The 12745-nt window shown below is 39.5% G+C and overlaps 1 protein-coding gene across 1 annotated transcript; it reads left to right on the forward strand.

Moving 5' to 3' along the window:
- Positions 1-1659: 1659 nt before the first annotated feature.
- Positions 1660-10287, forward strand: LOC104328222 (solute carrier family 2, facilitated glucose transporter member 11). The gene is made up of 12 exons (XM_009933213.2): positions 1660-1683; positions 3618-3716; positions 4158-4318; positions 5876-6000; positions 6257-6386; positions 6966-7114; positions 7641-7828; positions 7976-8086; positions 8590-8691; positions 8854-8929; positions 9616-9743; positions 10081-10287. The coding sequence occupies exons 1-12, from the start codon at positions 1660-1662 to the stop codon at positions 10285-10287; spliced, it is 1500 nt and encodes a 499-aa protein (XP_009931515.2).
- Positions 10288-12745: the final 2458 nt, after the last annotated feature.

Consider the following 12745-nt stretch of genomic DNA (forward strand, 5'->3'; position numbering starts at 1 on the left):
ATTCTGAAAATATCCTTCATTCCACTACAACAATACCTAAGCCTTTAGAAACATAAGCAGATTGGCATTGTGCAGCATTGCTGGAGTGACTCTCTAGTGAGCCACTTCTCTGATCTCAGTTATTCATTAGATGTTATTAGGAAAGCCTTCCCCACAAGATCCTCACCAGGAAGCAAGCAAATGCCCTATGGAACATTAACATGACAACGAAGCGGGACAGCTATTTGGAGCACAGGTCAAACTTTGCCTGTGCTCAGTAGAGCAAGAGCTGTATTTTGGTAACAGTTTGGTCAAGGGATTAAACAGCAAAAAGGTATGGTACAAATATATATGGGAGGTGACAGAGACAAAGAGCACAGTCATTCAGAAGTTTCAGAAACACTACATGTACATTTTCTTCCAGAGACATCAACTGATAGGCAAGATATGTCTCAAATACTGACTCTAACTGAGGCAGACATTAACACTTTAAAACTGGATCAGTGAACTGCTGTCAGCTAGAAGGAAAATACATAAATCTAGTCTAATTGGCCTGTATTCAGGAAGACTTCGCACAGCTTGGTGTACGTGTGTCATGCATGAGTATAAATTACTAAATGATCTGATGTTGTGAGATTTACTGTTGTGGTCACCATTATAACTAAAGATACCTGCCAGCTACTTGTTAGCACTAATTATGAAACTGCACGTCTGATAAAGAGGCCCTCGAAACAGTGTAAGTAATAAGAGCACAGAAGCAGTACAGTAACTGCTTGCATCCAATCAGCCCTTTATGATTTCTTCATCCTCATCTTCTTTAACTGAAGTGTAAATAGCAAATGCTAACTAAGCCAGTTACCAACTTAATATGTACAAATCCCTCTTAATTATGAAATAAATTAAATTAAAGTCTGAGAATTTTCTGTCTGAAGGAAGAGACATCAATCCAGCTATGGAGGTTACAGGGCAGTTTCAAAGCAACCTTTTTTCATCACAGAGACAAAAAGATATACTGACGGGTGGAATTCCAGATAAAATTGTGCATGATATTGAATCTTCCTCTCCCAGCAAAGGAAAATCAGCCACTATTAAACATTTAGCCAGTCAAGCCTGGTGTGCCACTGTAGAACTGTTAAGTTTGCCCCCCATTCAAAAATGATGGAGCATTTTGATTCCTTTAAGTAATGATTAAGTTACGGTCTGTTCCAGTTGCCGTCACATGAAAAGAGAATAGCTCTTTCCTATTACATGTCAAAGTCCTATGGTTCACTGTCCAAGTCCCCTCAAAGATTCATAGCAGATAACTTTGTCTTCATGTTTCTCAGCTCATACTGAAGACTAAGCAAGTTATGATTTTTGGAATTCTGTTTAAAATTGATGTCTTGGTTCCCTATCCACCTTGCACAAGACACAGTTCATAAAGTACGCAGGTTCCCTGCAACGGAGACCATCTTGTTTATTTAGGCTAGACACAACCATTGGTTGAAATATTTAATCCAACAATTCTAAACTTTGTACAACAGCTGAAATATGCGTAATTAACTCAAAAACATTTGAAGTAAAATTTAACTTCAATAACATGGGACTAGTCCACTGACACTGCTATTGCATAATGCGAGCATTTGGTTCTTTTGGCAGGTACTAGTCAGTAAGCAGCAGGAATCAGCTCTTTCATAGGAGATGGCTACATTTTTCTCCAGCCTGGTGAGTATCTGGTCATTTTTTCTCAGGGCTCTGACTTATAAAGGATGAAGCTAACATAATAATAAAGATCCAGATTCCTTAAAGATTGTAAGCTCTTTTGGGACAAAGACCATCTTTCTCTTCTGCATTTAAACATCACCAAGAAAAATGGGGCTTGGGGCCATGAAAATCAGGTTGCAAGGAAAAGACCATAGAATATAATAAATATATAAAATAAAATATAATAAAATAAAATCTAACAAAAGCCCTGGCAGTTCCACCACTGACAATGCTACTGTACTTTTTTCTTCTGAATTACTGAAAATAATACTAATTATTAAGCACTATGTTTACTTCCAAAAGCAATGCATAGATTAACTGCACTGCAAAAGGCTAAGAAATTCACGACATAAGCTTTAAAATAAATGACTTTCCTCGTTTCGTCCAAAGATAATTAATGTAATCCATCAAGAGTTTCCATAGTCTTAAACAGGGAAGAAGTGGTAATTCTATTTCTCAACTGCCAGCAAGAAGCTATTTTGCTTTCCTTAAAATTGTTAATTTGTAAGTCTAGCACAAAAAAAGAAGACGAGTAAGAAAGTTAGTTCTTAATTTGTTTGAATGCTTTGGCCAATTAACCAATCCACTGAATTTGAGAGGATTTTTAAGGAAATTTAGTCTTCTGGTCCATAGCTTCCTGGTTCTTGTCATTTGATAACTTTCAAAATCCACCTGTGCATTAGTTAAATAACAAGCTCTTGAAAGATGGACCCAAGAACCCTAAAAAGGAGCGCTCCTGTAAGTATCTCCCAGTCCATCATTAATCACACTTCGCATTGTTTTGTTCCTCCCTGACTGCATTTTCTACCAGCTTTGCTTTATCCAGGCACTGACCTCCAAAAAGCTGTGAGCTCATGACGTTCATATCTGGCACGAAAAGAACTCAGAGCAGAGTGTCATCTGTGCAGAGATGATGTTACTGTCCTGGTCTGTGATGTGCTGAATAAAAAGGGACAGGCAGTTAAACCCCAAAAGAACCCTGAACAGATCCAGATGGGGCTAAAATCACAATTGTCCTAGGTTTGGTCCGCTAGGTACAGTCTAAGCTGTTTGAGGATAACTCTGTCTAGCCTTGCAGGCACTTGGAAACAGGAAGGATGATGAGTGGTATCACGTACCTGAAAAAGGTCTAAGTGGTTACATGTTATGTTTTTCACTTACAGTTAAAATTATTTCATTCATCAAAGGAGCCAGCTTATCTCAGTCCCTAATCCTTGACCAAGGATATTTCAGACAGATAGTACTTCCCTAGCCTGGGAAAGGCCAAGCTGTTGAATAAGCAAGCACATACTTTCATGGTTAAACAAGCAGACAAAAATAAAATATTGAGAAAGAAGAAATGAAATCCTAAGTTACTGAGGAAGATTTTTACTTCAGTGAAATTACAGAGGCTATTCCAAATCATTCTCTTTGCAGTCCCTACCTTTCTGAAAAAGCTGAATGTTAAAAGGATCTTTTCTTTGTTATGCTTAAAGATATGACACAGTCAGAAATGAAAGTAGAGACTACAATAAAATATTGATTTTTAATGCTCTGTGTTTGTGGTGTAACATTACTGTTTGATATACACAGGTTACTGCAGATTGCAGACAGGGAAGCTTATTCCATCTTCCCCACATCTAGGACATCTTTTAAAACTCTTTCTCCTTCTTGCAAGCAAAATGGTGGATTATCACTCTTACACTAGCACTTCGTCTTGCTATGGCACTGTAGCTGATGATTGCACTTTGGCAGTAGGTTAGAGGGATTTTGGAAAAATATTTATATCCAAGAGGATTTGGAGTGGACAATGCAGGTTTACAGAGGGGAAGGGCAAGTGTGGCTACAAAGACTCTGCCCCTGCACACATCCAGACTAACGAAAAGGTGATGGAGCATTTTATTCTTGCTTTGCAGGTTCAGTTCCAGGGATTATTTCAAATGATCGTAGTGCTGGGAATTGGTGGTAGTTTCCCATATGGATTCCACATTTCTGTCATCAACTATCCTTCTGTGGTAAGTAACCGTCTCTCTGAGGTTGAAAACAGAAAATGGCAAGGCTGAGCTCTCCATTCTCTCACAAACCTCAAATTTACTGAGCATTCAGCTCATACATCTATGTCTTGTTTGGCTAACTCTAACGTTAAATGTGTAGATAAATTCGCCTTGAAAGAACAGGATGATACTTCCTGTTTTAAATAAATTTTTACCATATAGTGTACAGACTTCCAAAGGAAGTAAGAAAAATGTGCATTTAGCATGCTTCATCAGAAAGCTTACTGACTGATACAAACTTGAAGATTTTGAAATGTCATCTCAGCTAACTTGTTTACTAAGAAAGTTAGTCTCAAAAGAAGCCTGATATTAAAACCACAGGCTAGATCTGAAGTACAACAGCCAAATAATATGAAGGGATGTTATACCCATTGTCTTGTCAAATCACATATTATTTTTCAGCACATCAGGAAGTTTATTAATGAAACCTGGATAGAGCGACATGGCTCTCCCCTCCATCCAGAGACAATCATGCTGTTGTGGTCCTTCATTGTGTCTGTTTATGGGATAGGAGGATTCCTGGGGAGCCTCTGCTGTGGTTACCTAACTACAAAATACAGAAAGTAAGTGTTTCCTGTAATAGCTCAATAGCCAGAAAGTACAGGGAAATACCAAGGTGCTTCTTGGTTGAAGCAGTCTTATTGAAGATTAAACGGATTTGGTTTGCTAGCACATCCACCTCTTTCAAGTAACAAGCAGTCTTTTACCTTGCTTATTTGCCCTCCCCAGCGAACTGTATTTCTGTAAAGGATGCATTCATCAACACATCACCAGATCAGTGGCTCTGAGAGTAACAGCATACACCTTGTGTTCTCTTCAAGATCCCCTATGACTCTCATAAAAATCTCCCAAGCCCTACAAACCCCAAAAAAGGAGCTGTGTGTCTTGGGTTGTAACATGTTACATGCAGTTACGCCAACCACCTGGAAAGATATCCTTCAGTGTCAAAGAAGAGTCAGATTTCCAATTAAATACGCTCATTCTGGGGTGATGGCATTATATTAAATATTCATATCTACTCTACTGAAAATGTGAACTGAACAGAAAAAAATAAGTTGCCTGTAACGACCCTGTAAAGATACAATCAGTGCCAAAACAAATTATCCAAGAGACATCTCTGTTCTTGGCAATCAGTTTCACTGAAAGTCAGTTTCAAACTATCTTTCCCACTGGATGGAGAAAGGATTCCTCACCAGTCTAGTCTGTTCTTAGTGCCTTGTGTGTAACTACACTAATTTCATTTGCAGAGAAATTGGCAAACATATCTACTTGGTGTGACCCACTTAAAGATCTGCTCCACAACCCACTGATCCAGAGGCCCCTCATATGGGTCTCAACAAATCATCTTAGCCTGCCTGCAATTGTGTTCTTTCCTCTCAGGTAAGTGCCCCCAAGAATTTTCTTGTGGGACACTGCCTCATCCCACACTCAGAGGGTCTCCCAAGACTGAAAACAAGATCATGCACTTCTCCCATGGGTTATTTAACACACGATAACCTAATTGCTGAATCACAGCCTTCTAAATAGAGGATCTCTGTGAATCCCTAATATGTGCAAGGGGACTCTTGTCTAACAAGCATCATGGAAAAACGACTGAGTGCAAAAGATTTTGATTTGAGCCTCAGACATCAGGCTTGTGAACATACCAGCCCACGACTGGCACAGAGTATCTTTTGAAATATGCCTCTAAAACCTCTTCCTGCCATCTCAGATCACATCAATTTAGCCATGAGTGTCTTTAACATGAGCCACTCTAGAGCAGGAGCCATGGACTTAGATCATTTCTGGGAAACAACCTGACATTTTATGAGGAGTTCTAGACATTTAAAAATCTTTGTGACAAATTGGGACTGTTCTTTCATCTCTTTCCTCACTTGAAAATGCTGATGAAATGTTCCAATTGTTTAAATTCTAAGCTAAGAAATACTAATAAATTTAAATCTAAAGGATGCTAAAATTTTAAAGAATCACTTTGACTAGCCAAAGTCAAAATTATTTCCTCAAAACAGCAGAAATGGCTGTACCATGCTTCCTGTCACAGCAAGATTAGTCAAAAGAGTAGAAGTTCTGATTTCACACTGAATTCTCATGGGCTTTTTTTTTTTTCTTTTTTTTTTCAGAAAAAAGTGCCAAATGTACACCAACCTGATCATGCTGGCAGCTGCACTTTTCATGGCCTTCAGTAAAACAGCCAAATCCTTCGAGATGATTCTGGTTGGACGCTTTCTCTATGGCATTGGTGCAGGTATGTGCTCACGCCTCTGTAGAGCGCAAGCAACCTTGCTGTCCCATGATTGTCCCTGTAGGTGTTGCCATTCTTGGAGAATGATTTTTAAAGTAAATATACTAGGCACTTCATAAAAGTGAAAGATATCATCCCTTTGGCAAGAGATTGTAATCCAAATACCAGAGTGAATGGAAACAATATAAGAGAGGAGGAAGTCAAAAGATTAATCTTTTCTCCGTATTTTAACAGTCATTTATCCTCTTCTATGTTACAGGTTTTTCTCTCACTATACATCCTCAGTATGTAGGAGAGATTTCACCCAAGAAGCTGCGTGGATTTGCCAACTCCACAGTTTCTGTTTTTCTGACACTGGGAAAACTTACAGGACAGGTTGCTGGTCTACGGTAAATACTTCAATCTTTCTACCAGGTTACACTAAAAGTAGTAGAATTCTTTCTATAACCTTACCCTCTCATCTAGTCAGTGACTGAGTAACACTCTCACCTTCCCCAAAACAGCCCTTAGCCTATGCCAGAATAAAAGTTTTTATCATATTTGAGGCAACCATATAGTTCTAAATATAGGAGACAGAAAATTAATTGCTCATAACCTGATCTCTTCTTATTTCCAAGGCCTTTCTACTAGGGAACTTCCCCTTCAAAATTCACTATACTTGCATGTAAAGTCTTAGCAAGATGTTTTGGTCCTGTGGTCAAACAGTGGTCAAATCAGTCCCATCAGCTCTCTAGACATTATATTGGATCATAATGATATTTAGAAAGTTTTCCAACATGCCAAATAATTTCTTTAAAACTGTCAGAAATAAAAATAGCCAAATTTGCGAAATTTGCCAAATTATCAATTCAGGTTTTTGCTCCACTGCACCCTTGAATGGAATTTGAAAAATCTTCATCACTCAGAAATACCTGCTGAACATACATTCCAATATTTCAGCACAATTTTGTTTCACATACACTTTCCAGGGAGATTTTAGGAAGTGAAGCTCTGTGGCCATGGTTGTTAGCATCTAGTGGACTTTCAGCATTGGTTCAACTGGTTACCCTTCCATTTTTCCCTGATTCACCATCCTACCTCCTGATACAGAAGGGTAATGAGGAAGCCTGCAGAAAAGGTAGAGTGTGTACTTTCCTCACTTACTTCACTTCATTTGTTCTGTTAGAGTGACAGCCTCTGTAGAAGACAAGAAAGCAGGGCAGAGCTGTACAGCACAGTGCAGTGCCATGCAGTAGTAGCAGAGACAGTTCTACATAAAACAGTTGAGATACTTATGGCAACACATCTGTATTAACCTGGGGCCTCACTCAGTCTAATTTAATCAGTTAAGACAAGAAAGACAGATGCATATTAGCATGTCTAACATTTTCCACTTTACTGGGCACTACTTTATTTCTTTAAAAGAAATGGTTTACGAGCTCTTTTTTATTAATTAAAATGTACTTAAATGTTTACTTTATTTACAATTAAGTCAATTCAACATTAGGGAGACATGCTATACTGAAAACCTGTGAGACAAAATTCTTATGTTTGCCTGCTGCCCCAGAAGCAACCAGATGGCAGAAGCCGACATCCCCACCTACACCAACGGACATGCAGACTATGCTGGTAGGATAATCCACTCTCCTCTTTCTCCCCAACAGCCATCAGAAAGCTCTGGGGGGAAGGAGACCATCAAGCAGAAATTGATGACATTATGAAGGAGAAAGCTGCAATGACAAGCACAAAAAACTTGCGTGTCCTTGAAGTAATAAAAGAGCGATCTTTGCGCTGGCAACTTTACGTTTTGATGACTGTCATGACCACCTTGCAGCTCTGTGGAATCAATGCAGTTGAGTGCTCTCTTTATCCCCAGAACAAGAGACAACATTAGGCAGCATTACAAACCCCTCTAAGTAAATGTTATCACACCAGCTTAGAGCTGCATCACAGTTGCAACATTTTTTTCACAGGTGCATTTCCTCTCTGCATTTTTCAGATATACTTCTATTCTTTTGAAGTATTCCACACAGCCAAGTTTGAAGAATTCCTTATCCCATACATGTCCCTGGGAGTTGGGTTGTGTGAATGCTTATCTTCTATACTGTGTGTAAGTCTTTTCAGACTTGAATCTGAAGGAAAAAACTTAATATGGTCAACAATTATACATTTCCTTACTTCTAACTGGGCTTGGGGAAGATTTGCATAACCTAAGACACATCTTCCTGCTTCTGCAAAACCAGATGCACGATAAAAGGCAGCTCTTTCCTCAAGTTATTTGCAATGCTGTATGTCTTTAGTCTCATTTTTATTCTGTAAAAGAATTTTCTAATGTTCTGGATTACATGTGTGTACGTATGTGTGCATAATTCAATGTATACCAGCACGCAAGAAAGGGAACTGTCTAACAACAGCCTAGGGTTGACTAATAAACACAGCTTAATTAATAGTGAATTAGCTTTGAAGAAGCTAATCAAATTCATTAGGAATTAAGAGACTCTCAAATGACATTTATTTCTGGCTGTTATTCAGATGCCTTCAGTGAAGATCACGTGGAGAGGGGAGAAATTATGTGAGAACTGGTATTTATGGCCCATGATTTCTGCTTTTCAGAGCACACTTATAGACCGATTTGGGAGGAAGGTGCTGCTTTGGAAAGGATACACACTGATGTGTTCTGTGCTGGCGCTCCTTACCATGACCCTGTCACTGCAGGTAAAGAGGCAGCAGCCCTCTGGTTACTTACTCAGCATCAGCCCACCTTTCTGGTCTTGCCTCACAGGATATGTATAAAAACTTCAGTCAGTGGCAGAAAATACAGAGCTCTGCTATTGCCATGTATCTAATGGTTTGATATCACTGGTTTCTCACTTTCAGCATCAATTTTTCTGGATGCATTACTTCAGTGTTATCTTGATCTTCCTATTTGTGATCTTCTATGGAGTTGGACCATGTGAGTACATCAACAGCAATGCTGGGAGGAAATTTTGTATCATATTGGTTGTTAGCACAACTGGCAGAGGGTCCCATGGTAAAAAGCTCTGGAAAATATGGAGGGAAGGGTAGATATGCACAAGTGAGAGACAGGAAAAGGATCCAGACACCTCAAATTTTATTGCTGATCACAGGATCTAAATAACTTAAAATACAGTATCATCTTCTCCAGAGGGTTTGAGACAGAAATTTCAGAACAATTTTTAAAATACTCAGCTATAAACAGGATTCTAGGCATTGCCAGGTGTATTACAGTAATCACCCTCATTTACTTTGCAAGTTAAGCTTTATACCTACCAGTGCGCTTCAGGTGGAACTGACCACAGGGGCCAAAAGGGGAGCTGTTTTTATAAATTACTGTACTAATAATGGCTACCTGTGCAATATGGAACTGCACAGATCCACTGACACCAGAAAAAAGATTCCACTATGTATGAGAGAAACCTAAATTGACAGCTGAAGTCCTAAATCAACAGCTGCAGTCCCCTTCTGTAATCTAGGTCTTTCACACTCATAGCAGAGGCTACTGGCCAACAGGCCATCTATTCTGCCTGCCTGTCATTTTCTAGCACTGCCTTTGCAAGGATCTTCGGCAGGAGCAAGGAAACAAGTGTACCTGGTTTGTGTTTTGCTTTTCTTTTTCAGCTGGAGCCACTATAACTGTCGTGGTTGAAATCTTCAGCCAGTCATTCAGACCATCAGCTTTTCTGATTGTTGGCTGCATCAGCTGGATGGGACTGTTTGTTCTTGGGATGATTTTTCCATTGATTGTTGTAAGTGACTCTAACTGGGTCCCTCTCTCCAGGCTAATCCACTTCTGAATGTTGCCAGGGAGCAAAATAACAGCAATAAATTGCAATGACATGCAAAGCCTAGAGCTCTGTCCAAATACCAAACCTGCTCAGGAATCCCCCAGGCCTGTCAGAGGAGCAGCAATTGGACTCAGGTCAAACATCGCCAGTGGAAACTCCTGGTTTGGTACCCGTCCTGGTTTGTGTATTGAGCAGACCTTTGAATTTTAATTACTAAGACAGAGGCTTGCTCCCAAGAGCAAGGAAATAGAAATTAGATTCTTCTTTTCCTTACAGTGTCTCCCATTTCTGCTTGCAGGATAACCTTGGACCCTTCTGCTTCCTCATCTTTTTGGGAATCCTTGCTTTATCAGCAATTTTCGTCTACCTATATCTCCCTGAGACCAATGGAAAGTCAATCATGGAAATAAAAGCAGAGTTCAACAAGCTGAACTTCGGGAAAAAAGAAACCTCAGCCACTGAAAACAACTTTCCTAAGGAGCTGTCGTTCTGCACCAAACTCTGAATGTTCAAAGGAGATATTTGCATCTCTTAGAAAAGACAGGAAACAATGTTGCAATAGAACTAAAAGGAAACATTAAAAACAGACTGCAAGCTCTTCTGTGTGTTGCTCCTTTTTTCTATTTTTTTTAATATAGTTACAAAATTCATTGTGCCAGCTTTATTTCTTAATGATATCCAAACATTTTCACAGAAATTTCACCACTCAGTTTTAAGATCTGCTGGATATAATGAGACTTTTTTCCATTAAAAAAACTCTTTTATGCTAGTCTACCTTATGAAGTTTAAAACATTTTATTAACAGTCTGTAAGGCCCAAATACTGCTAGAAGAGCATACATACAGCCTCTGCTCACAGCCCTGGACCCACAGCCCTGGGCCTCAGTTGGTCTCCCCTGTCCCCAGGAGTCCTGCCCAATGCCACAGGTACCTGAACAGTTTGTCACTGAGCTTTCCTAAATAAGACCTCACTAGCTCTAAGCACCTCATAATCAGGAAACTGCTGACAAACAGCTCAGAGTGCCAGAAATATGAAGGACCAAGCCAAATAATTTAAGAAGACAAACCAAGGGAAGGAGTGATTAATAAGGCTAAATAATTATCAGTCATGAGGCTGGGGAAACAGAGAAGTCTAAAATATTTGACTAGCAGCCCAATAAAGAAGCTAGATGCGTACTTTCAGGTGACCAGAGCAGATAGGGATTCAAAAGTTAGCACAATAAATTAGGGAAAAATGTTCCAGCCATGATAACAGAAAAAAATATTGAAAGTGAAATTGCACTGCGCAATCATCCTTCTGGATATGTAATGGAAATCTCAGTGGAGAACTTCCTAGTAACTCTAAGCAGGGAGAAGGACCTGCCAAACAGAGATATTATGGTATGTAAAAGAAGTAAAATGGCTGCTATAAAATAAAGCACACTCCCAAGAGCGTCTGTGGTGCCGAAGGATCTGATTTCCAGCCTGGTACATCAGCTTCTGGGAATTACATCAGATGTTTTCAGAGAAGATAGAGTTTGTTCTGGAAATGTTTTTCTTGTTATGTAAGCAAGCTGCAAATAACTAGTGACTATTGTACCCAGCAGAAAAAATAGGTTGTGAAGTTCATTGGAAACACAGTCTAAGTTTTTCCAGGTGACCACTAACAAGTATAGTATGATTTTTGGCAGGATCATGCCACCTGCTTTCAACTAATCACTGAAGAAAAGATTCATTAATATTACAAACAGCAGTTCCTCTTCTTACGCATGGGGCTGTCACTTGAGTTAGTTTTTAATGCTTTGACATAGGAAACCTGCCCTGAAAAGGCTGTTTGTACAAACAGGTTTTATCTCTGGACTCTTTTTCAGGATTTTCATTATGTTCAGAATGCTTTGGATACAGGAAACACAACCCACTAACACAGGCTGTAGATGAACACTGGCACATACTAACTCATTTCCTGACTTTTTATTTGCTGGCTTTTTACAGAAAGGGTGCTATAGTGAAGAAACCGACTTAAAATCAACATACACCACACAATCAACTTCAACATGTTCATACAGAGGATTTCACCATTTAAAAGTATTTTTTTAAATCACGCCATCACAGTACAAGCATTTAGCGCAAGCTATAGAAAGCTCTCCCTCTTTTCACCAGGCTGGAGAATGATTAGATAAGCCTTAAACTCACAGAAACTACTGGGCATAAAGACACTCATCACCTTTAACACAGAGAGACTAACAAACCATTTATTTTATCCTCATCTGCATTTTCAACCTGCTTTCCACACACATCTCACTGCGAATACCCCCTACCAAATGCCATATGACCGCTCTGAATCACTTCTCTCATGTAAGACTCTACAAGGTAGCCAAGAGAACTGATCCCATTTCTGTCATGTACTCCACTCTGGATAAAACCCTCTCATTTTAGAAAGCCTGTGGATTTCCTGTCTCTCAGGAGATCCTGTTGACTGTTATGGGGCTATTTGCACAACAAAGGAGCAAGCTGAAAACAAACCTCTCCTGAGTATGTAGAATCCAGCACTTACCACAGCAGAAAATCAAGACCCTGATTTTAAGGCATCTTTGTCATGACTTAGTCACAGTTCAGGAAAGGTCTCCACAACATGTGCTACGGGAGTTTTTCTGTTACAGTCTGTTCCACAGGAAGAGTTCCAGACCTCACAACTGAGGCTTCCATCTAAATGTATTAAATAATTATAAGACTTGCATAAAGAAGTACATCATAACTCCCCCACTCTCGGTCTCTGATACACTTGCTTTTTCTATGGTTTTCACGATCAGACTGTATCCAAATATGAAGTTTCATTTTGGATGCCTTGATTTCCAGAGTGTAGAAAGCCAGCTTTCCCTCCTACGAAAGCTGCACATTGACCATCTGCATTAGCAGTCTGCAGCTGGCACATACACCTGAGGAAAGTGCCACAGGCTATTTAAAGGCTCCCAAAGTGCTTACTAG

Source organism: Opisthocomus hoazin, chromosome 13, assembly GCF_030867145.1.
Source record: "Opisthocomus hoazin isolate bOpiHoa1 chromosome 13, bOpiHoa1.hap1, whole genome shotgun sequence".
NCBI classification, from domain to species: domain Eukaryota; kingdom Metazoa; phylum Chordata; class Aves; order Opisthocomiformes; family Opisthocomidae; genus Opisthocomus; species Opisthocomus hoazin.